General features: G+C 38.0%; 1 protein-coding gene across 4 annotated transcripts in view; it reads left to right on the top strand.

The window, feature by feature from the left end:
* The window catches only part of atg4c (autophagy related 4C, cysteine peptidase), a 51,194-nt gene extending 26,360 nt beyond the window's left edge, over positions 1-24,834 (top strand). For 2 of the 4 annotated variants that reach the window (XM_048539098.1, XM_059647859.1), the window contains 6 exons: positions 3,771-3,841; positions 5,909-6,054; positions 14,474-14,552; positions 17,994-18,070; positions 20,695-20,814; positions 24,423-24,834. In XM_048539098.1, coding sequence (XP_048395055.1) covers positions 3,771-3,841; positions 5,909-6,054; positions 14,474-14,552; positions 17,994-18,070; positions 20,695-20,814; positions 24,423-24,602 — 673 coding nt within the window. In that variant the 3' untranslated portion in view covers positions 24,603-24,834. Of the gene's footprint in view, positions 1-3,770; positions 3,842-5,908; positions 6,055-14,473; positions 14,553-17,993; positions 18,071-18,295; positions 18,436-20,694; positions 20,815-22,705; positions 24,389-24,422 lie in introns of those variants that run through there. The other 2 variants (XR_007248417.1, XM_059647860.1) reach the window with 2 other exon arrangements.
* The last annotated feature ends 386 nt before the right edge of the window (positions 24,835-25,220 follow it).

Here is a 25,220-nt window from a genome sequence, read left to right on the forward strand (position 1 = left end):
GCAAGGCCGACGCACACTCCTCTCTCACGCACAATAATTTAGCAAATGTTGTCTACTCACAGAATATCACTTAATTTCGGACATTGTGTTATGACTTTGGTAAGAGTAGGCTCTTTCTATATGGCCATAACTGGTTTCTTGTGAACAGCTGAAGGAATGTGCTGTTTGATGTGGTCCACCTGTCTTTGGGACATGCAACCTATATACCTAGCATAACACCAGTACTGAAATTCATATACCACAGTATTCATTTGTGTGATAGGCAGAACATTTCAGGAATGTGCAAATAATTTCATTGAAAACTAATCTTGAATTGTTAGTCGGTCTCACAGTTTAGAGCATTTGTGTGTGTTAGCAGCTGTATGTATTAATATACAAAACCCTGTTCTTTACAGACAAAACAGGAGCAGTCTATGTACACATTCTTTTAACTCAACAAAATACTGTGCGCAGTTCTAGTCATTACAATATAATAAGAATGTGACTGCACTAGTGAGAGTGCAAAGGAAATATTCCACAAGCCGCCTGGGTCAGAGAACGTGAGCTATGAGGAAAGATCGGATTGGGCTGTGGTTATTTTCCTCAGAGTAGTGAAGTTTGAGAATGGGAACCTGATACAGGTATGTAAGATTTTGAGGCGGACACAGTTAGTGTGGATAGGAAGGCAGTTTTTCCATTATTTTATTGGTCAATAACCAAGGAGCACAGATTTTAGGCATTTAAGCTGCATATAGATATTCACTGAGGAGAACTTGGAAATGGGATTAATGAAGTCAGCCCTTTGTTGACCGGTTTGGACACAGTGTGCTGAATGACCTCTTGCGCTGTAAATGTGATCCTGTAAATAGATAACAGCTGTTATCTGGCTCATTGATAAAGCTTTGTACTTGGTAAACCTTTTTGTTTTAAAGTTAAACAGATTGGCACTTAATTGTTGTTCATCATTTGTTTGGGCATTCATCATGTCAGTGCCTTTATGAATGAAAATCCATTTGTCAACCAATCAGAACTCCTCTTGTTCTCCCTTACTTTGGTGTTTCTTGCAATTTGTCCTGATGAGTTCAAGATGAAAAGTTTCAATAAAATCAGTTTTTTTTTCAGCAGTACTCCAAGTTCAGTATTTCCAAACAATGAATTTGGATATGTTCAGATTGGGATAATGTTGGATTTGGGGTGGAACTCTGAAGTAATTATATTTCCATGACATTTTGAGATGTTATGGTTTTTTTTTGATAATGGAGAAAAGGAGGGATCTATTGTTGCAATGAGGTTGATAATTTGCTGCAGCAAATCCTTTGAATAGTATTTGCTGTGAGTAGAGTATAATGGTGATGGAAGAATGAATACCAGTACAAAAGAATACAGTACAGCAAGGGAACAGGCCTTCGGTGCAAGCCTGCATCAATTCCTGTTCCTTATTTTGGCATGCTACTGATTGTCTCTCTGTCTGTCTGTCCGTCCCTCTGCTCGCCTCCTGTTCGTGTCTATCAAGGTACTCCTTCAATGTTGCTGGCTTGCCTGCCTCCACCACTTCCACTGGCAGAGCATTCCAGGCACCACCCACCCTCAGTCTGGAAACATTTTCCTTGCACTTCTCCAAATCCACCATCAGCAGTACAAATCAAGTTCAGTCTTATTGCTCTGAACAGGATAGTATTGAATTGCTTGAGTGTTGTTGCAGCTTCATCTGTCCAGAGACTGGCGATTATTCTATCGTGCTCATGGGTTGAGCCCTCCAGACACTGTAAAAGCTTTGAAGGTCATAGAGTACAACATTCATTACAAATTGACAATCCTCAGCCCTTCTGTTATAAGCATATTATTGCTATGGCCAACTCTTCTAAGCTCCTACCCTCCACTGTGATGTTGCTGATAAAGGAGCTGAGCACTGGCTATATGATTTTTGGGCATTCTGCTTTTCGAGATGGCCATTATTTGAAGTGAATGTGCTACATGTCAACTCCAGTGTGGATATTGACCATGTCCTGTTATCAATGAGCAAGGGTTGTATCATTATCAAAGGAGTTGTGAATGGAGCTTAGCACTGGAATTGTCAGTGAACAAATCGCACTTCTGCCTTTACAATTGTGGAAAAATCATTGAACTGTTGGAGATGAGCCAAGGATGTTGCTTTGAATTCCTGTTATGGTATTCTAAGGTGGTAGTGATTGTTTTCTGGCAACCACAATGACCCTCTTTTTGTCAGATGATACAAACTGTCAGTGGGATTTCCCTTAGCACCTGCTGACTTAATTTTTTTTAACTCAGCTTGGTTTGAATATAGTTTGATCTTGAGGACCTCCTGTCATTCAGCTCTGACATCTAATCCTAGAGTTCTGAAGTAAATGCTTCATTCTGAACTAGGTGTGCATGTGGAGCAGATTATTGGTGATTATTATCATCTTATTTAGGAGGAGTCTGATAATTGGTCAAGTTAGAATTGTCTTGGGGTTTTGTGTTCTGCAGGTCTTCTGCATCACGATCAGGACATTGTCGGATTCTGCAATCTTTGATATTTAAATGATGTAGTAATTGTTGTTAATTAACAAGAACGACTATTAAACGTGCTTGATAATTGAACCTGATTGGATTTCAGGAACCCATGTAATAATCCTTTCCCTCTGTTTTCCCCATTGAATATTCCCATTCCAAAGCAGCCTCTTTTCTTTGCTACCACATGACTCCCTATCAGTCTTACTGCCTCCCACTTTGTCACTTTCTGTTCTCCCTGAAGGCTTAAGTTGGAGCACTATCTTCCTCTTCAGACAATTAATTAGTATTGCAAGATAAGATTGGAAAATGTTCTTTTGGCCCATGTCACTAGCTCCAGTGTTCAAAACTAAGAGTTGATCAGTTGTTTTAGCTGTGAGCACCAGACACTCAACATGATAATCTCATGCCTAAACCCCAACAACCCTCCTTTTAATATTAGAAAATGCACCCTACAAAAGCAGTCTAAACACAATGCAACTTTACAAAATGTAAAGTTATTTTCCTGTGCAATATAAATGGTCTGTACAGATTGAATTCGATAAGTGCTAATGTTTGACCTATTCAGTACTTTGGGTCTGAATTAGTTGAAGTTTTTGTCCCATTGGCAGGGACTGGGGCAAGATTGATTACTTTTAAAGAAGTACAAAACATTTGAATATTTTTACGTTGATCCTAAATAGCGCAGAAAGTAAATAGACTGCATTTCCTTCTTTATTTTAATATCCATCAAAATATTACAAAGTAAAAATATTCTCGTGTAGGAGCAGCTTGAAAATTAGCCATGGTGAAGTCTAGGTGCTGAAACACATTATTTGATCTACTGCTAAAACTGGTTTCAATATTGGGATCCCACTATAAATTCCAATTCAGTGTTAAATTGTTAAGTTCACTCAGGCTGTTAAAATATAGAAGAGGGTAAAAATATAACAAACCAGTAAGGGTAAGCTTGATTAACATTGAAACAGAGGTACATTTTGGGCAGAGTAGAGGATTTACAATGCATGTATTGTTGCAGTGATTAAAATTGTTTGCTGTTGAAATGCGGTTCCTGAAATAGGCATTTCATTTTCTAACACTAAGTAAGAACCTTAAATAAAAAAGGTTGCTTAAAATGCTGCTGAATTGCTGCACAATATTGATGTATTGTACTCTGACCTCAAATCTTTTCCTCTCAGTAAAAATTCAGCATTTGAGATTTTTCCCAAATAAAATCAGTCCAAATCAATTAGCGTTGATTCCACAATGACTGTCTAAACCTATTTAAATCCATTGCTTAGGAGAGCAGTGGAAGATGCAGTGGAGCCCGAGCTGCAAGGAATAACAGTTTATGTTGCTCAGGACTGTACAGGTGAGTGACACGGTATGGTAATGGAAAAAACTGACTGGGCACCTTGCCCAGTTCTGCCAAGCATATGAAATTGATGATGCCAGGCAATGCTTAACATTACTGAACATAACTCATGTTTCATACATTAAGTCAGTGCTTCTCTGTTCTACAAGAGGGTAATTTAATTTATTTTTAATGCTTTCACTGAAAATGAAGATCAAGGGGTTTGTGACCACTCATATATTTACTTCTTCTGTTTCTACAGTGTCCATTGTTTTGTAAACTAGAACATCCATTTTTCATTAGTATAAAAGTCAAAAATGAAGGAACTATTCAGCAGGCCAATCAGTATCAGCTTAGTTGAAATCATACAACTGGAGAGCATCTTTGAGTTTGTTTGAAACAAAAGGGGGAATGCGGAAGACTAAATGTAGCAATACATGTAATCAACTGTACGTTTGTAAATTCATGAATAGTATTTACAAATCAGGAACATGGTGCAAGGTCTGTTTGTTTACAAATGCCAGCTAACCAGGCATGAAAGGCTTAAGAAAAACAGCAGCCTTGGTTTTGAACCTAATCCAACTGGTAAGAACAAAATGATCTGGCCGGATCCCCAATTTACACCCAGCTCAGTGTTTTGACTTCTTTGGAGCACGTAATCAGATGTTGTTTAAATTGGGTTTACTACTTAAACACTTCTGCTGATTAGGGTAGAAACAGTGGGTAAAGAGGGTGTGAGTTCTGCTTTTATTTCAATGCTAATTTAAATGGTAATGACAATGAAATTAATGATAATGTCTTTGGAGTAAAACTCCAGAACACCAGGCCAAATGTTCTGGGGAAGCAGGTTTGAATCCTGCCTTGGCAGATGATGAAAGTTGATCTCAATAAAAAACTGGTCGAATGTTGACTGTACCAGCATTGTCACCTGTCATAAATGAAAATCTAGTTCACTGATGTCCTTTAGGGAGGGAAACCTGCTTCTGTTATTTGATCTGGCCTACATCTGACTGCAGACCATAACAATGTGATCGATTATTAACTATCTTCTGGGCAAATATGGATAGGCAGTAAATGCTGGTCTATCCGTTGACGTCCTCACCCATGAACCAGTAGAATAATTTATATTTTACCTGGCTGTTTAAAAGTAATTGGCTTTGCCTTTTCATAATCATTTCAAAAAATGCATTTTTATTCAGTGTTTTTATTGCTGTTTTGTACTCTAGAATGACTAGGAATGGAATGTAAATTGTCACTCTATATGTTATATGAAACTAATATTTTAAAGTTGTTCGTTTTGTAAAATATTTGAATGGTACTGATAGCATTTGTTATAATACTTCATGTGATAAATTCTTTCTAAATCGTTAAAGATGTTGTTAATACACTATGCCGTATTTCTTAAATCCAGGTTCAAATGCATCCGAGAAAGTATAGAAGTCTACCTCTTTTATTGTAAAGAATCTTAAATGAAAGAGGTTTGGTGGTGGTGAAGTCTCAACTTGGACCCCAGTATAAAACTAGCTTTTATTTAGCAATGGTTGACATTAAATTGGCAATGCCATTTGGGCTACAAGATGGTTAGTGTGATAAAAGGTAAATGTCAAACTCTGAAGGACTTGAGTGTGCAGGGGTAGCCTAGCATACACTTTATTTGGACATACTTTTAAGAATTGTACTTGTCTTTATTATTTCAAAGTAATAAAACAATTTTGTACAGTCACAGAAATCTGATATTGCCATTTGGTTGTAAAGAAAAAACCTGAGTCTGAAGTCAGTGACTAAGTAAAATATGTCCCTTTCATTAATGAGACACCTAGATGAAAGGACATGATTGTGATTGTAAAGGCTGAAAAAAAAATTGTGAAATAAATGTAGGCCCTAAGCTTGACATCTAAAGCTTGAAGTTTGTCAGACTAAAAATGATGACAGTTTCAGTGTCTAGAGAGAGAATAAATTGGAATAGAAGATGATACTGAATGTTTTGGATTCAATAAATCCAGGCAAAAAGAAGGACAAATTGGAAAATACATTTGGCACTTTGGAAGAACAAAACTATGATTAAAACATTACTATCTTTTTCAGTTTATATTGCTGATGTAATAGAAAAACATTTACAAGTTACTGGATCAGGAGTACCAAAGTCATCAGACAGGACAGCTGTTGTTATCCTAATACCAGTGAGACTTGGAGGGGAAAAGGTCAACCTTGAGTACAAAGAGATTGTAAAGGTAATGGTGTTTAATATTACTTCAGCATCCAAGACATTTATTGTGTTTGTAAGTCCTTTTCTCACCTTGAATTTGAATTCTTCCACTTCTCAACAAGGGTCACATAAGATCAACAAGGGTCACATAAGATCACCAAGGGTGAGGATTTAAAAGGGCAAGTTCACTGTCTGCAATGCTTGATTTTTGGTTTAAGATAGAGTGGTAATTAGAACACTGCAATAAACCTTTGAATACTTGACCAAAGAGCGGTAGCCTGCTGTTCCTTCAGTAACTTCTTTTGAGTAGTGTATGTATCTAATGAAACAAGAGTCATCTTGATTGTAGACCCCTCCATGGTTTCATAACATGTTTGGCAATGACATTAGCTCTAGTGTAAATATACCATAATACCATAATTCCCATTTGAGTAAGACACTGGAGGATGATTGGTGCTGAAAAAAGAGTGCATCAGATTTGTCATTGACAGATTTGTTAGGTGAATTTGGTAAGGGGGGCAAATAGCCTACTAGACTATCTTTATTTAGAAGTATACAGATTGATGCAAGTCGACACTTGGAATACCAGTACATCTAAGCTTAATACTTGAACTTCTAATTTTTACACTTTTTGAGCTCAGTCTGGTTATTGTAACACATTGTGTCGTTATTATTGAAGCAACTGTATCTGAACCAAGGGATTTTGGGAAAAATTTATAATTGCTCACATGTACAAATGCATGCTCCATTGACCAGATTAGTATCAAGCTATTTCATGGACCACTGTTAAATTTACTTATTGTCAGCAAAGACTTTGGTTTCATTTAATTTATCTATTAAAAATTGATCTGTTTATCTATAGATTCTGAGTTTCTCTCAAGTTGCAAAGCCAGTCCATTAAAATCACATTCAAGCAAAAGCATTCTTCCAGGCTTGCTGGCCGTGAGGCAAATGAGTGACTTGTATATGGTGGCAGAAGGGCTGACGCATGATCCGAATAATGTAAACAAGGCCCAAAGTTCTGGTTCCGGCTGACCTCAGACCTGCAAGTTTGGCCTCGTGCTGTCTGCACCTAATTAGAGTGCAAATTGGATATAATGAATTCCTAGGACTTTGATTCCTCGATGGGTGGCATTTCTATAGTAGAAGGTGATTTCAGTATCTTGGCCAGTTGACTGTTGCTTATATGCAACTGTGGTTTAAATGCAAGATGAATTATTACCAGTTCTGTCCTCCATTTCAATGCACCCAAATTTCAACAGATTTTTTTGATAAAATTGAGAAAGGCAAACTCCTTAGCTCACTAATTCTAGACAATTTATAATGCAACTTTTTGGCTGAGTTTAACTAAATTAGCAGCCACTAGGCATTGAATCTAGGGCTTTCCATTTTTCGACTCAGCTGCTTGATTACCCAGCTGAGCTGTACAAGAGTGAGTTTCTGCTTATTTTGTATTTTCACTGAAATTAGTTATAACATGTTCAATAGCATTAAAGCTCATTGAATGGCCCTATAAAAATGTTGTCCTGCCTTTGTGTTAAAAGTCTCCTGAGCCATACAATAAATTATTTTTCCTTTGGCCTTGAATTTATCCACATGATGAACTTTTATTGTACTTCCCTTAACATATGAAAAGTGTGCTAACTAAGCATGCTTAACTGGACAGGCAGTAAATACCTTGAATATTTCTAGGGTCAAGGCCACTTTGTCATTTAAAAAGTACACTGTTTTTATGTTCATTATAGAGAATTGTCTATAAATGCACATCCAGGCTAACAGCTGTTTAACATTTGTGTTTTTGTGGTCAGTGAAAAAAAATTGAGTATTTATAAGCCTTGAGGTGTCTTATAAATGCTACTTAAAACAAATTGAGGCTTCCTAATTTTCATGAAAGGTAATTGAATTTTCCACAATGCTAATGACCTGTATGGATCAACAAAATCCCAGATTCCTAACGTAGCTAGTTTCTGTTAGACTGCTGGTATTGCTCCCTGGTGAGAAGGAAAGCATAAGCCAGAGTTCCCGCTCCTGATGTTATCCAGTTGTTGTCACTTGCAGGGTGGGGGGAGACAATCTCTGTATATTTGAATACATACAAATTAGGAGCAAAAATAGGCCATATAGCTCTGTAGAATCAGGGCATGATACTGGTGCCTTCTGCATAACATTGCCAACTATCCAGGAACAGGAATAGTAAATATCAAAGGAAGTACAGTACAGTTCAGTGCAATCTTTCAGCATAACTCAAAATGTTACATCTCTTCCTGGAAAAAAGGCAGAGAAAAGTATATAAAACTGACGTTAGAGCTTCTTTAAATATATAGGAAGGAAGAGTGAGGTCAAAGTGAACATAAGACCCCTTAGAAAATGAATCTGGGGAGAACAAGGAAATAGCAGAGGTTAAATAGGTATTTTGCAATGGTCTTTGATCATCCCATTAATTCTAAAGAATTCAGGGGACGAATTAAGCACCGTCACCATTACTAGAGAAGTATTATTAGTCAAACGAGTAGGGCTAGAGGCAGATGAGTCGGTTGATCCTGATGACTTGCATCCAAGGATCCAAAAGGTGACATTAGATGCATTGGTTGTAATTTTCCAAAAATCCTTGGATTCTGGTGAAGTAGTGGAGGATTTGAAAACTGTCAGTGACACCCCATTCAAAGAGAGAGGGAGATTAAAAAGTGGGTAACTATATGAAAAAAATTTGAAATTCATTACTAAGGCAGTTATAACAAATTTAGATTATCATAATCAGCAGAAGCATGGCTTCATGAAAGGGAAATGATGTCTTGACTAATTTATTAAAGTTTTTGAGGAAGTCTCAACCAGAGTGAGTAGAAGAAAACCAGGATATGTGTTGTATTTGGATTCCAATAAGATGTTCAACAGGTCCCTCAGAAAAGGTTAAATCATAAGAGGCTATGGTATTGGTGGTAACATACTAACAAGGATTTAGAATTGGCTAATGGGCAGAAAACAGCTGGTGGGGATGAGGGGTTCTGTTATGGGTTAGCTAACTAAGGGGCTCCACATGAATCAGTGGTGGGACCATAACTGTTTACAACATGTGTCAATTATTTGGAGGAAGGGGTTTTATGTACTATAGCCAAATTTTCAGACAACTCAATAGGTGGAAAGACAAGTTGCAAAGCGGACACAAACAGTTTACAGAGAGATAATAATAGGTTAAATAAATTGTCAAATAGTTGGCAACTGGAGTATGATGTGGGAAAATGTCAAATTGTTTACTTTGGAAGGGAAAACAAAAGAACAGAATAATGTTTAAATTGAGAAAAGTTGCAGAAACTGCAACATAAAGGGACTTTGGGATTCTTGCACAGGAAATACAGAAAGCGAGCACAGAGCTGCTTTAGACAATCAGGAAGTCTAATGGAATATTGGCCCTTATTTTAAAGAGATTGCAGCATGACATTCAGGAATTATTATTGCAACTGTGCAAGCTGCTGGTGAGACCACAACTGGAGTGATGAGCAGTTTTGGTCCCCTTATTTAAAGAAAGATATTGTTATGTCGGTGTCAGTTCCAAGAAGATTCGCTAGGTTGATCCCTGTTATGGAGGGACTGTCTTATGATCACAGGCTAAACAAGTTGGGATTCTGCTCACGAGTTTTGAAGAATGAGAGGTGATTTAATTGAAACACAAAATTTTAAGGTGCTTGACAGAGTAAATGCTGAGAGGATGTTTCCTCTTATGCCAGAGTCTCGGACCAGAGGGAATAGTTGCAGAAGACAGTGGCATTGATTTAAAACTTAGTGCACCACAAAAACTGAATACAGTTAGGACAAGTCAAAGAGCTTTTTTGAGAATGAAAACTAACTACGAGTTGTACTCATAACCCAGCAGACTTTTGCTAAACCAGAGAATTTGCCAGATTACGGGAGGTCACAAGTCCAGAGCACCATCCTGGGCTTCTGGCTGGTACTATCCCCTCACAATGAGAGCAAAGCCCAATATTTGGCCTGTCTGTCTGCTCTTTCTGACTGCCTTAGCTTTTGATATTCACGAAGAGGATGAGGTGTTGGTGCCGAAGAAGAACAACGTCACAGACGTGCTTCAGCGCACCAACACCTTCTGGTGGAATTCTGAGAGTGGTGGAGGAAGGGATCTAACACATAATTAGTATATTCAGTGTGTAACTAGTAGTAAACTGCATCAGTGACTAACATTTAATCACTTGATAGGAAGTGGTGACTTTTTTAAATGAACTTCAGAATTGCACAGTAGGGAATGATTGTGGATGTGTCTTAAACCACATGTATTCTAGATGCCAGATGACAGAGGTTGCCCTACTGAAGAGTGCTAAATAAGCAGGGGTACAACTTGCACTGTAGATTAAAAGCAGAAGATGCTGAAAATCTGATAGAAAGTCCTGGGGAAACTCAGATCTGCTGGCAGCTGAGGAGAGAGAAGCAGCTAATATTTCAAGTCTCTAATGGGTCTATTTCAGATTGCAGCATATAAAATGACCCCTTTTTTCCAGTACCAGAATATACTGAGCATATAAGTCAAACTTTAACCTTTTGAACTACAAAGTAGCTTTGGTAGTTTGCCTAAACTTTTCACTCCAGGAACACTTTGTCTTCTGCTGAGAGTCAGGAAATGGAATAGAGAAACCAAAAGGTCTGTGTTGCAAAAAAGGTGCACAATAGTTTGAGACATCGAGTAGGCCACATGTGACAAATAGAATGGGTCCTCCAACAAAACTAATGAAGTATGAAGCTTTTGCAGCAAGAAAAGTTGGTTTTTGGCAATAAACAGGAGCAAGAAGAGGAAAAGAATTTATTAAGAAGATGCCCAAGACTCATTTTGCCATTAGAATATTGACCAGCCTTTGGCCTGAGCATTACTCGCTATATCTAAATGGATTCTTGAAAATAGATAAAATCGTTATATCATCACTTGAAATCCATTGCATTATAATGCGTTTAAGTGGGCTAAATCAAACCCCGAGTTGACCAAAAATTTCAGCCCAACAGCTATTTGGTGTGGTCCAAATTAAGGAGCAAGATAGTCATGTGTTGCAGCAGGCATATGTCAAAAGACCTCAGTGTTAAAATGACCAATTTCCAGTGATCCATTGTTAAACAACAGCCAAAAGCCTAAGGACCCATTCAGCCATTTTGGCAAAAATGATGACACACCCAAGAATATTGATATGTGAAGTGAAAATTTTGAAAGCAACTCGTGTAAGTGACTGGACAGGAAAAGGCAAATTTGCTGTGGTTCTCCGTGCGTGGCTGATTAGTACAAAGCCATATTGAACGTCTGGTTCTCTGCAGTTTTTATACATGTCCATGACAATGATTGGATGGATAGGATGGAGTAAATTTCAGGATCGATAATGTGTGGATAAGGCATCCAAGGGAATATAGATTATTTGTGCAGAGGATATTAAGATCCCATCTAACCAATAAAATCAAGAGGTATCTGCAAGAAATAAGGCCCACATTGCGGTTACACTACAGGTGTCTAGGGTCTGTATTCAGTCTTTGGATATGTGTCTCAACAATCCATTGAAAGATTATGTTCCCACTGAGTTAAATAGTTGGATGCTTGACAGAGACAAAACTTCACAAAGAGTGGAAATGTGTGTGCTGCGCTGCTTGAAGTTGTGTGGACTCATTAACAAATTGTATAATGTTATTACTGCACCAAGTGCCATCAGATAATTCAATTGAATGGATGGTGAAGAAGATGATTGGTTGTGGAGGGATGACTCTAGGTAATACAAGTTCCAATTCTGATCCCAAGTGGGATTCTTTCTTTGATTCTAAAGCCAAATTGACTTAGAATGATACAGATTGTTTTACAATTTTTGAATTCATTGAAGACATTAGAAATAAAAATCAGATGTGAAATGGAATTGCATCAGAAACCAAAGACCATTAATTTCCCAGGTTTAAAGCACTTGATTGTGGTTAACGTATTTGTGTATGATTGATTAATGCAATAATCCTGTCACGTAAACTTAATGCGAATTTCAAAATGCCATTTCTCAATGCCTCCTGCGCATTGGTAGTTTGCATTTTATATTGGTATATAAGTTGATCCTTTTTTTTTTAAACCATGTCCATGATAAAATGAAATCAGTAGATCTCATATTCAAATTTCAAAAAGATATTCAATAAGGTGTATCCAAAATGGTTAACGCATAAGATGTGGGCTCAAGAAGTTGGGATGGATAGAGGATTGGTCATCAGGTGGGAAAAAGAGAGTAGGGCAAGTGGCCTGTTTTCAAGGCTGCAGCTGCTGGATTGTTGCAAGGTTTAGTGGTGCGGTCTCTGCTATTGACAATGTATTTCCATATTAGTGACTTAAATGAAAAGCCTGAGAGTAATATATGGAATTTTGATGACATTGTAAAGCTCGTTGGGAATGTGAACAGTGAAGAGGCCACCGAGATTCTTCAAAATGATATAAACAGGTTTAGTTCTGAAGAAGGGTCACTGAACCCAAAAAGTTCATTCTGGTTTCTGCCCACAGATGCTGCCAGACTTGCTGTGTTTTTCCAGCAATTTCCTTTTTTGTTTCTGATTTCCAGCATTTACAGTTTTTTTTTCAGGTTTATTGATTGGGCACCAAGGTGAAATATGAGATTATTCACTTTGGTTTTGTATATGGAAAGCCAGAATATGTTTTAAAGGCATTAAACTTGTAAATGCTCATGTTCGGAGACTACTTGTACAAGGAGTACAAAAGCTTGCATGTATGACAAGTATTTGGGAAATGAAATAGCGTGTTTGCCTTCATAGTGAGGGAATTAGAGTACAAGAATAAAGACAACTTGTTACACTTATATGGAGCTTTCGTGAGTCCACATCTAGAATGCTGTATGAAGTTGTAATGAAGAAAGTGCTCACATTAGAGACAGTACTTCAAAAGATTTGCTAGCGTGGTCCCACAGGTGAGGGTTGTCACGTGAGTAAGGCTGAGTACATTGTTTCTATATTCTTTGTAGTTTAGAAGAATGAGCGGTAATCTCATTGTAATATGATCAAGATTATGATGGATTTATCAAGACAGATGCTGAGATTGTTTGCCTTGCACTAAGGGTCGGTGTGGACTTGTTGGGCCGAAGGGCCTGTTTCTACACTGTAGGGATTCTGTGATTCAGACTGAGGAATGTAGAACATCGGGACACGGTTTCAGAATAGGGACCTAAGTTAAGGGGACTGAGATGAGGAGTGATCCTGACAGAGAGTTTTTAACAGTGTGGAGCAGACCCTTCAGCCCATCATGTCTGCATCAGTCATTAAACATCCATCTGTTTTAATACCATTTCTCAGCACTTGATCCAGAGCCCAGCAATTCTTCACTTGAAGAGTTGTGAGACTTGGGATTCTCTAGCCAGAGGGTTGTGGATATACCACTAAAGCTGTGAGAGATTTTTGGTGTCTCTGGGACTTGAGATATGGGGAATAGGTGGGAAAGTGAAGTTGAAGCTGAAGTTGAACTGAGATCATATTGAATGATGGAACAGGCTCAACAGACTATGTGGTCTTCCTTTGCTCCTATTACTTATGTCTTTGAGCCAACATCATCCAGCAAGAGAGGAAATTTAGATCGGGGGGAGCCTTGTTTGAATATTTCTATACAAACTATTGTCACTTTGAGCAATGAACCACCAGCGGCTACTTGATCTATTCCCATATCTTCAGTAGAATCACATGTTGGAATTTCACGTCAGCAGCCTGCACTTTACAACAAGAGTACCTTTTTTCAGTAATAGAAACAGGACACTGAAAAATATTGTGTTCAACCTCATTTACGGTGGTATTTGATTAGCAGAGGAACTCTGAAGTTGGGTATTTTTCTTTATTGTGGGAAATAGTCTGATTTGTTGGTTCCTTCCTATGCGTGTGTGGCTGAGGTAGCCTTCAAAGGTGATGGAGATAATTTGTTTGTGTGATTAGAGTAAGCTAGCTAACAGCAAATCAATAGCCTTTCCTGCATATCCTGATTCAATTCAAGGCAATGGCGCTTAAAAAATCAGGAGAGATGTGTAACAGGCTGCTGCTGATCCATTATCACCTTTGTTACGTTTATATAGACAACACTACACAAAGACTAAGATAATAAAATGTGAGGCTGGATGAACACAGCAGGCCTGTGCTCCTGAGATGCTGCTTGGCCTGCTGTATTCATCCAGCCTCACATTTTATTATCTTGGAATCTCCAGCATCTGCAGTTCCCATTATCTCTGATACTACACAAAGACTGTTCTATTTCACCAAATGAAAGCTTGCATTTTTACTAGTTCGAAAGATCTGCAGATTGATTAGGTGGGAAATTGGTGTCGGCTTGAAAACAGAACTGTCTTTCACCTTTCTCCTGATTGAGGAAAAATAATGTGATCTATCTGCCATGAGTTGGAAAAAGCATAACATATCCTTGCAAATATTTGCTTTTTTTTGAATAGGGGATCTTGAGTCTTGAGTTCTGCGTTGGAATTATTGGTGGAAAGCCAAAACAATCTTTCTATTTTGTGGGATTTCAAGGTTTGTGAATTTTAAATACTGTGATTTTTTTTTTGCAAATACTCAACAAAGTAACTACAGTATTCCCCTTTCTGTTGTGACAGTGTATTTGAATAATGTGATGTATTAGGATGTTGTCAGTGGTAGAACTATGTTTGGGTTTTGTTACTACAAAGAATTTCTATTACTCTACGTGCTTTTGCTTATGTTCTTGTTGCCCAGTTCGAATATTTTAAATGAACATAGTGACAACATTGAGACATTTACCTCTTTAAAATAGCAATATTTACCTCATGAGTCTGTCTTTGCTTCAGTGCTGTGAGTGCAGAGGTGCTAACTGTTGTCATGAAGGAATGTGAAGCTAGAATGTCTAGATATAATTTCTTCTGTAATGTATCATGCAATAAAGGCAACTTTTTGTAATATATTTTGATATGAATTGTATTATTGGTATTGCTCAAAAATTGAATGAACTATGATTTAATAATTTTGCAGTGGCTCTAAGAACTTTATAAAGCAGAGTTAATTTCAATCTACAAAATATGAAGATAAATAATATTTACAGACTTAAAGAAACTGAAGAAAAGACCGGTGTTTTTGCCTATTAGGTTTTAAGTGAGTTTATTCATGAAGAGTGTATTCTTCTTCCAGAGCCCAGAGTATCTTTATTTTTAAGATTGAGAAATGTGTTAAATATTAATCCGACTTGTTGACAATCATGTTAATTCTAAATTTTTTGGCTTGAAGTTTTGAAAAATGGTTTTTGAATTAATTGACAGTGTTTTGTTTTTGTTCCATTTTGACCTCCAAAATGTATGGTGGGAGCATTGATACAGAAAGGGAAGAAATATACAACTTTAAATGGTTAACAAATATTAGAACCTAGTGAACCTAGTGAAATTAAAGTTTTATTTTAAAATGGTGAATGGAAACCGTATGAAACAAAGTTGTTGGCTGATGCACAAATAGCATATGTTGTTTTAATTTTTGTTGTCCTTGATTTATAATCTGTTTCTTCCCAAATGATTGGCACTGTCTTTCAAGTTTTTCCCCAGTAATTTGTTTAATGATTGTAGTTACTCAACCTGTTTCTTCACACCGAAGTAAAATTGGCCTTCTCCAGTTGCGACCTTTTACTCCTGATTTATTTTTGTCCTATTTTGTAGCCATGTGAAATCTATCTGATTGCTACCGCCAAATTATTGCCCCAGTATCATCCCGACAACCTGCTCAGCTAAGTCCATAACCTCTCGTTTTCTTAATGGGCTTGCTATGTTGCGGTTCCAAATGTTATTCTTTCTGCATTTTGACAATCCTACAACTTTGCCTTTAATACTGATTCAATCCTAGATAATATTAGAGCATTTGATCCCACCTACAATCACTGCTGTATCATTCATGTATCTTTTTAAAAAGCTGCCAATCTATATGCACTTTCTTTTCCCCCCTCTGACTATTTGGAAGTCTACAGTACACTCCAAGAAGTGTGTCCCTTTTTGTTCTTTAGTTCAGCTTATGGACTTGGTGATGATTTTATTTTAGCTTCAGTTGTAATAGTTCCTTTGATCAATATTGCAACCATTTTCTTTTTTATCCATCTGTTGGTCTCCTCTCAAAATTATTTAACAAGGAAGATTGAGCTGCTGTACTTGCACTTGTTTAAGCCATGTTTCAGTAAGAGCTACGATATGTTCCTTTTGAATATGAAAATGTGCCTTTATTTAATCTGCCTTGTTTGCTAGAATTCCTGATTTGAAATCTATATCATTAGGCAACAGTAAATCTCTCTGTCTCTATTGTAGTCTGTATCCTCTGCATTCTGCAATCGGTCACGAATTTTTGGCTTTGCTTTTCCAATTTTCCTTTTCCAGCTTTCCTCATTTCTGTTCTTATGTTCGGATAATTTAATTGACCGGTGGGTTAGACTGGAGGGACTGAATGGCCTGCATCAGTTCATATTTTCTCTGAATTCTGTTGTTTTACCCCTTGAATTACACATTAAATAATTGGATGTTGGTTATCAATTTAAATTGAATTCATAAAATCCAAGCAAGCTGTTTGCACAACCAGTCTTTTGTTGGTGTTCATCCTTCACATGAATAAATCCAAATCCCATGATCTTTTCTTGTTCCAGTATCATTTCTTTCAGCCACATATCTAACCTATTTTAAATGTTGACATAATCTCAGTTTCAATTGCAAACATTGATAACATTTCATAGCCTAGTTTCTTTCTGCATAAAAATAAATTTCTCTTTTTTATCCTAAATCCTTTCTATTGAATTTTGTACCCATGTCTGCTCATTTCAGCTGCCACCCCTCAATATAAACATCATGTTTCTATCAATTCTGCCACATTGTTTCACAATATCAAATATATCTATTAAAACACAACCTAACCTCTGTTCTAATGTGAATGGTCTCAGTTTTTCCTAAGTCTTTGTTTGTGTTTGAATTTCTTCAGACCAGGCAGCTTCCTGGTGAATATTGTATTTTTTTTTTGTTGCCCTAAAATTCATCTTCAAGCTTGAAGCTTAAAACTGCACTCAGTAGTCCAACTATGGTCTTAAGTTTTTATATAAATTCACTATTACATTTCAATTTTTGTATTCTATGCCCCTGCTATAAAACTCAGTATTCTATTAGCTTTTTATAGCCTATCATTTTAGTTGCAGCTTTTAATCTCTTGTGAACCTAACTCCCTGTGCCACCTTGCACAAATCCTCTCCTTTCACATTCAAATTGTAATTATTTTACTTCTTTAACAATTTTTTAAAAATCTGCATTTATTGGCATTAAATTGCATCTGCCTTGTCTTTTGCACATTCTGTCATCTTTGAAGCTTCCTTTGCTCCTCAGAATTATTTACTATGCCTCTATTTTGCAGTTGTTTAGAAAGTTTTGCAGCTTTTACAGGAGCATCTCCCAAACTGCTTGGACCACTTATGAGAGTAACCAGCATTGTAATGCCTAAGAAAACGTCTAAAGCAGGATTCTAAACTTGTAACATGTGAACTGTTGCCTCCGGTGCTTTACATGAGTTGCTATTGTTTACATGTTTGTCAACTAAGACAGAATCTTTTCTTTCTTGATATATTCCACGCAAGCTTTTCACTATGAGTTGCGAGATAATAGCAGACTTCCTTTTTGTTCCATAGGCTAGAGATCATTAAGACCAGTTGCCTCGAGGTCGAACTTCAGCTCAGTTATATACTGTTCTTTTAATGACATTATAAAAATTTCTTAAATAAAATTGAAAGTGCATGTAAAATCTTTGCTTGGGCAGTGTAACTTGATAACTCAAAATGCAATCTTACTTGAAAATAGAATTCAAACCGCAAACTGTATTGGTGATATGATGTGGTGGGGATTATTTTAGTTATTTCACAAACAATAGTGATAAGTTTAGAACATGTCTCATTATGTATTTTTGAATTTCTTGTCTTTTGTTTGGTCCTTCAAGATGACAGTTTGATTTACATGGATCCTCATTACTGTCAGTCATTTGTGGATGTCACAACGAAGGATTTCCCGCTTGAGGTGAAGTTTTGTATATTGTATGAAAAGCTGACATTATTTTTATCCTTTTTTTATTTGATTGAATTTGTTTTTAAGAAAAGTACATTCTGTTCTAAAATAAAACAATTCCATCTTAGTTGAAATTAGAACGTACCAGAGGGGATAAATGTCAGGACCAAGTGTGCTCCCTGACTTTGGCAGGCAGCGGGATCATGTTGGTAATCTTTTAACTTGCTCTGGTTCTAGCTCAATATGGAGGGTTGACAGCTGTGCAGACTTAACCAAATAGGTGGATGCTGTTGAGGTGCAGGAGGAATAAGAGGACACCTCCATTTTGAAGCAAATGAGGAAAGGAGACAGTTTGCGTCCCTGCCAGGCCCAGACAGGTAGGCTTGGTCATCAGAAGGGTAACCTTTCCAGTGACTGCATGAGGTCACAGGAGCAGCACTATTTTTGCTGTGGGCCCCTATGTTGGGCTCTGGAGCCTTCCCAAAGTCGCTGGAACATTTGGCAAAATGCCTATCAATAAGACCTTTAATTGTTTGAATTGGCTGCTAAGCCTCCACTCAGCAATTGGACAACTTACTCAATGGCTGGTAAAATCTTGTCTCACCAGTAATGTACATGAGATGCTTTTTGATCTTTTCTAAACTTGATGAGAAATTTTTTACTGCCATGATAGTCAAATGGAATACATTTCATTTTCAGGCTCTTCCGTATATGTTACAGTGTAAGTTAGATGCAGATTAAAACATCCTCTGTAAGCTCTTGACTTCACAAGCGTCCTATTCCACCAGTGTGTGATTTCCATTTAGCACTGTGGCCATTGCATCCTTCCTGAATGACAGCAATGCTAAATAACATACAGTTCAGTATATACAGCACACATTGATCAGCAGCTGGTTGAAACCAACAAAGGCAGTTTTGCTGTTTGTTTTTTTTTCTATGGGGGTAAAACAGCAGAGCCTTTCATCTGACTTGCCTTCTTATTCTGGAATATAAACCCAATAATGTCCAATTTACTGAATCCTCTTTATTAATAACAATGCCCTGCGTACGTTTTTTTTTACATTGTGTTCGACTGAAAGTCAGTTGGACAAGGGAACAAAAACAGAAATTGCTGGAAAACTCAGCAGCCTGGCAGCATCTCTGAAGAAAAAGTCAGAATTAACGTTTCGGGTCCAGTGACCCTTCCTCAGAACTGATGGTAGCTGGGAAAACATCAGTTTATATGCAGAAAATAGGAAGATATGGTAGGGAGTAAAGGATAGGATAGAGCGTGAAGAGAGAGAAGAGCAGTTGGATAGACAAGGGAGTTGATAACAGTCTAGCTAGTAGGGTGAAAAGTTGTTAATGGGGATTGTTAGTGACTAACAATAGGTAGGGTGTGATGGCAGCCTACGTGATAATGAAGCCTGGTGTGTGGGGTAGGGGTCTAGGGTATGGGAGAGTTTAGGCCCTAAAGTTATTGAACTTGGTATTGAGTCCGGAGCGCTGCAGGGTCCCCAAGCGGAAAATGAGGTATTGTTCTTTACTGGAACACTGCAACAAACGAGAGACCGAGATGTTGGCCAGGGAACAGGGTGGTGTGTTAAAGTTGCAGCTCAGGGTCTTTTTTTTTTTGCGAGTAGGACGGAGAGGATTTGTGAAGTGGTCACCCAGTCTACCTGTTTCCCAAGTGTAGAGGAGATCACGTTGTGATCTGCGGATGCAGCAGACTAGATTCTGAGAAATGGTGGTGGAAATGGTGTCTGATGATCTTCTGGATGTGGATGTTGGTTGGATGGTAGGTAAGGATAAGGAGAACCCTATCCTGTTGCAGGAGGGATGAGAAGGGGTGAGGGCGGAAGTGCGGGAGGTGGGTCAGACTCATTTGAGGGCCTTGTCGACAACGATGTTGGGGAATCCTCGGTTGACATTTCGGAGGCTCCCTCGTCAAAGTTACCCTCATTGAATATGTGCAACGGAGATGGAGGAACCGGGAGAATGGAATGGTGTCTTTACAGGAAGCAGGGTGTGAGGATATATAGCCCAGGTAGTTGTAGGAGTCAGTGGGTTTACAGTGGAGTTAGTGGCCAGTCTGTCCCCAGAAATGGAAACATAGATGTTGAGGAATGGGAGGGAGGAGTCAGATATAGACCAGGTGAAAGTGAGGGCAGCGTGGAAATTGAAAGCGAAATCAATTAACTTTACCAATTCCGGACGAGAGGGGGAAGCAGCACTGAAGATATCATCAACATAGAGGAGAAAGAGTTGCGGGTGGGGGTTGGAATAGGACTGGAAGAAGGAGTGTTCCACGTACCCCCAAAGAGGCAGGCATAACTGGGGCCCATGCAGGTACACATGGCCACCCCTCTGACCTGAAGAATGTGTATTGCATTGTGTGCATAATGAAGTGCATTTCCTGTAGAAAAATGCTTATCATTGCAAAGAAAGATGATGTTACATGGAATGGTATCGAACTGATCAATGTTAGTCTAGAGTGCCTTTGGCTGGATGACCTCTTTCTGTGCTTTGGTGTTTTTTGTTCATGGTTCTGTGCCTCAGATGATTTGATTACACTAATAATGCTACATAAATATATTATTCTCGCGTCAGTGGAGCTGATTTTCTGATCAAGTCATTTTGTTACTTTGTACTTTCAGTCATATCACTGTCCTTCTCCAAAAAAGATGCCATTTAGTAAGATGGATCCCAGCTGCACAATAGGGTTTTACTCACACAGTGAAGCTGATTTTGGAAAAATAATTGATGAAGTAACAAAGGTGAGTCTTAAGAATTGTTAATGAAATTAGCTGAAATGTTCTTCTGGTTTTTTTTTACAAGTGTAAAAAAAATGTTATTAAGCTTGCAGTAAAGATCTCCGCTGCTACCTTAATGGAGAAATAAATACTTGATGTGATACTGAGGGGGAAAAAAAAACTTGTTTCAATGGAGTTGGCTTCTGTCCTCAGGAGTAGACCATTTTCCAGAACTTGCACATCTCTGTGGTGGAGAGAAGAAAAAGACTCAAAATTTTCATGCCAAGTTAGTATGGTCTGGTGACAATTTGTTATTTCACTAAACAGTCTTTGACTTTCCTGAGCAATACTGCTAATTGAGTGCCAGTTAATTGTTGTAAGGTGATCAGTTAGCCAGTTGGCTAGTTAACTGATTTGTGACGTGGAGTGCTGCCAAAGCATGGGTTCACTTCCTGCATTGGCTGTGTGAAGAATTTTTCTTAATCTCTCCCTTCACTTGAGGCACGGTGGTCTTGGCGTTTTTGTCCTCTCTCTCTCTCTCTCTCTCTCTCTCTCTCTCTCTCTCTCTCTCTCTCTCTCTCTCTCTCTTTCCCCCCCCTCTCTCCCTCCCTCCCCCTCTCTCTCCCTCCCTCCCCCTCTCTCTCCCTCCCTCCCCCTCTCTCTCCCTCCCTCCCCCTCTCTCTCCCTCCCTCGTGGTTGTATTTAAATTTCACAAGAATTCTTTTGAAAGGAGAACCGAGAAGCGAGCGAAATAGTTCTCTGCTTGAATGCCCTCTTAGGTTCCTGCTATGATACCCCCCCCCCTCCGTTCTTTCCCTGTCTCGAAGCTTGAATAATTACTTCTTGAATTAATATTATTCGCTTCAAGAGATGTTTCTGATTTATTGTACATGGGCAATATAGCCTTATTGGTGGAAAAAGTTCTGCCTCATTTCCCTTTATCATAACTTACCTGTTCATAACTTGGATCCCTTAGTATTTAAATCCTTAAGCACAATGAGCAGTTTGACTGGGCCAACTTTGTCAATTCACTTTACAATATTAAACTTTAATCACTGCACTTTTTCAGGTATTACATTTGAGAATCCAGTAGTTGTTGCTGTTCTCTCCGCCTTATGCTTTTTGAAGGCGATCTGTGTAACTGCACTATTCCAAAATGTATCTCTGTCAATGAATAGCCTAGGGTTGAAGTAACCATTTTTATTAATGCTGTTAATTTGGCTTTGCAGCAGTTTTCAAATGGCTGTCCCATATTGTCACCAGCAGGTGGCAATATTGAAAGTAAAATAAATTGAGGTTTGGCAAATCACCTACAGTACGTTATCACTGACTTAAATGAGACTTTACACTGTATAGTTCTGATTAATTTGTGACACAAATGAAATAATTTAAGTTAGTTTGAATGGGGGAAAAATGATTATATTAATGAATGTGAAAACCTGCTTAACTGTACAGAAATTTAATTTATTCTCCAGTTCCTATTCTGGATAAAAAATAGATTTGGCTATGGTAAATGTAAAAACTATTGATTTAACAGATACAGTAGTTCAAATATGGTCAGAATATTAGCAAACTGTTGCTCAGCTGCTTTCTGCAAAGTACCTTATGTAATTCTTTGTGCTGTTTTGGCTTTATTCTAACTGGCCACGCTGTACAAATAAATCACAATCTTATAATATGAAAAATAGAAATGCTGCCTTTGCATCCACCTTGTATTTCAATAAAGAGCCATATTTGGCAGAATATAAAGTTGATGTTGAAGCTTATCATATTTTCTTTAAGTTTGGTGAATTAAATTAAAATGTCGCCCAAACTCCCTTTCAGAGCCGGGCTTCAGGCCCTCTATAAAAAGTCACTTGGCTCACTTATTCCCTCCAGTTATTAAGTCATCTTTAAATTTTCTTCTATTTTTCAGATCCTTGAATCCCTCATGGCTGCCTTTTCTATCCCTCTTGTAACTTGAGAACATTACTTTTTAGCATCAGATGCTTCTGGCATTTGAAAAATATGGGGCTCCTTTTCATAATGTAGCCCTACTTTGATGTATTGTTACCATCTACAGTTATTTTGCTCCAGTTATTGTGCAGATGTGATAGTACAGTGATATTTCACAGCACAAAAATGCCAAATAGGCATTGCAATATTGAAAATTTCATGAGAAATTTAGTTTGCTGTCAACAGGGAGATAACCTGAAAAAGGTGGCCTTACAATCCGTAAAGTACATCGAATGCTCAGGCCAATGGTTTAATAATTGAGATCCAGAAATACCCAGGTGATCTTTTGATATGTGACATCAAAGAGGAGCAGTGACTGCCAACTTACTTCAGTTACTTGTCGTTTCATCAGAGGTCAATGAATAACACTGTGCACCTGAATACATATGTATGAATATCTTCTGCCAATGAGCAGTGAGCAGATGTAACCCACCGTCTGCTTGCAATATTGTTAAACTACAAGCATTTGAGAACACAGTGGCTTAGTTTGTAGTGACAATACCTGGTGTGATAGACAGCCCTGGAAGTTCCCAGGTTTGGCCATTGCTAAATTGAATGATTTGAGTTTGGTCAGTGGTAAAGTGTTACAGTTGGCTTTGTGCAGATAGTGAAATATTAGCTAAGTTTTCTGCTCTGAAACATTAACTCAAAACTGCTATTCTAAATTAGAATCTGAATTCTGAGAAATTAATGTGTATATAACTGGAGCCAGAACTTTTAATGATGTTGGTTGTCATTTCATTAGGATCAAAAACAGTTGGTTTTCATTTCATTAGGATCAAAAACAGGATAGGAGTCTGCATGAATGATGTTGAACCCTGAACAGCATGTTACTCGAAGTGGCCAATTAAAAAACCGGTGCTGGTCACCAGAGCTGCTGACTCGAGAAACATTGATAGAGTTGGCGCCTGCTGAGGCTGTGGGAAGAAGGCACAGTACTTTTTCTAGTTTAATTTGCCAGGGCCAGGATGGCGAATCCCTCCCACTCCAAGTAATCCTTGTTCTTCTTTCTCTGCCATGACTGTTACTATTGAAGCATGATCTCAGATAGGTAGTATTAGCAGGCTGCAAGGCCAGATCTGATCCCTTGCATACCCACTTAAACTTTATCAGGAACCACAGTAATGGCCATTGTTGCCAGAGGGTGCTCCGTTGCCCATTGCCTTTAAAGATGGCCATGCTCTTCCAATGGAACCTGTTAGGGAGCTGCCAGGACTTGTTTAGCATCGCCCCATGTATGGAGATGGTCGTGACACCAGTTAAATAGTTGCAGGGTCATGTTAGTCTGTTAATTTTGCAGGCCCTTGGTTATTGGATGACCATGTCACTACCATTCTTATAATGCCTTCTACTTCCATTTTATCACCCATATTGCTTCCTAGCATGTCTTCAAAGAGCTGTTAAAATCCAGCCAACAGTGTGCAAAGGCTAGATTTGGCTACTGTAACCTAGCGATACTCACTAAGGAAAGTCCTGCTTGGACAATTATAGTTTCATAGAGGTATTAGAATACAGCTGTTTTGGAGTTGGATGAAATGTCAAAGTCAGAAGTTTAAGAAAAATCAATTTGTAGAAATGAACTGTGATCTGATAACGTTAAACACCTTCCAGAATTTGTTTTTTAATTTAAATTTCAGGTTCTGAATTCACCGTCTTCCAAGGAGAAGTACCCATTGTTTACTTTTTCAAGTGGACATGCTATAGATTTTGATATTGATAAACTTTGCATGCCAAAAACTGATTCAGGTACACAACTCTCAGAGGTTCCAAGGCGAAAAGCAGAGAAATTGAGTAATGAAGAGTTTGTCTTGCTGTAACGGGAATTTCATAGTAAATAAAGTGGGACTACCCTGTCAGTGCTGGCATCTGCTGTGGGTACCCATTAATACTGATGTACAAATAATTTGTAATTATATGACTAGATGCTGTTCAATTAAAACTATTTTGGAAAAGTACATTTATTTACTATATATAAAAATGTAATCCTAACTGAAGTTAGTTTCTGACTATGTATAATAATGAAAATAAATGTTTTAAATTGATTATAAATATATTTATGTAACTATTGAGTTTATTTTCCCATTTGAATATTTTTTCTTCCAGTTTTCACATATCTTTGTTTCACCTGAGTCTCTGACCTACACGATAGCTACTGGAGATCAGCTGGAAGAATGATCAGAGATCACCACAGTAGGACTGATAACTGAACCAATAATTGAGCATTAGCCAAAATATTTCTCTGCCATCCTATGTCACCCTTGACATAATTTTTTTCAAAGCCAGCCCTGCTATCTCATTGTGGCCTCTCTGTACCCAAGGTCTCAATGCTGTAAAATGTGACCTCTGGCCTCTTCCTCCCCTCCTTAATTCCATTGCAGTCACAATGGGAATAAAATATTTCTTAACTCCTTCAGGAATTCAGTTCATCCAAAATA

The sequence above is a fragment of the Stegostoma tigrinum genome, chromosome 8 (genome assembly GCF_030684315.1).
Source record: "Stegostoma tigrinum isolate sSteTig4 chromosome 8, sSteTig4.hap1, whole genome shotgun sequence".
Taxonomy (NCBI): Eukaryota; Metazoa; Chordata; class Chondrichthyes; order Orectolobiformes; family Stegostomatidae; genus Stegostoma; species Stegostoma tigrinum.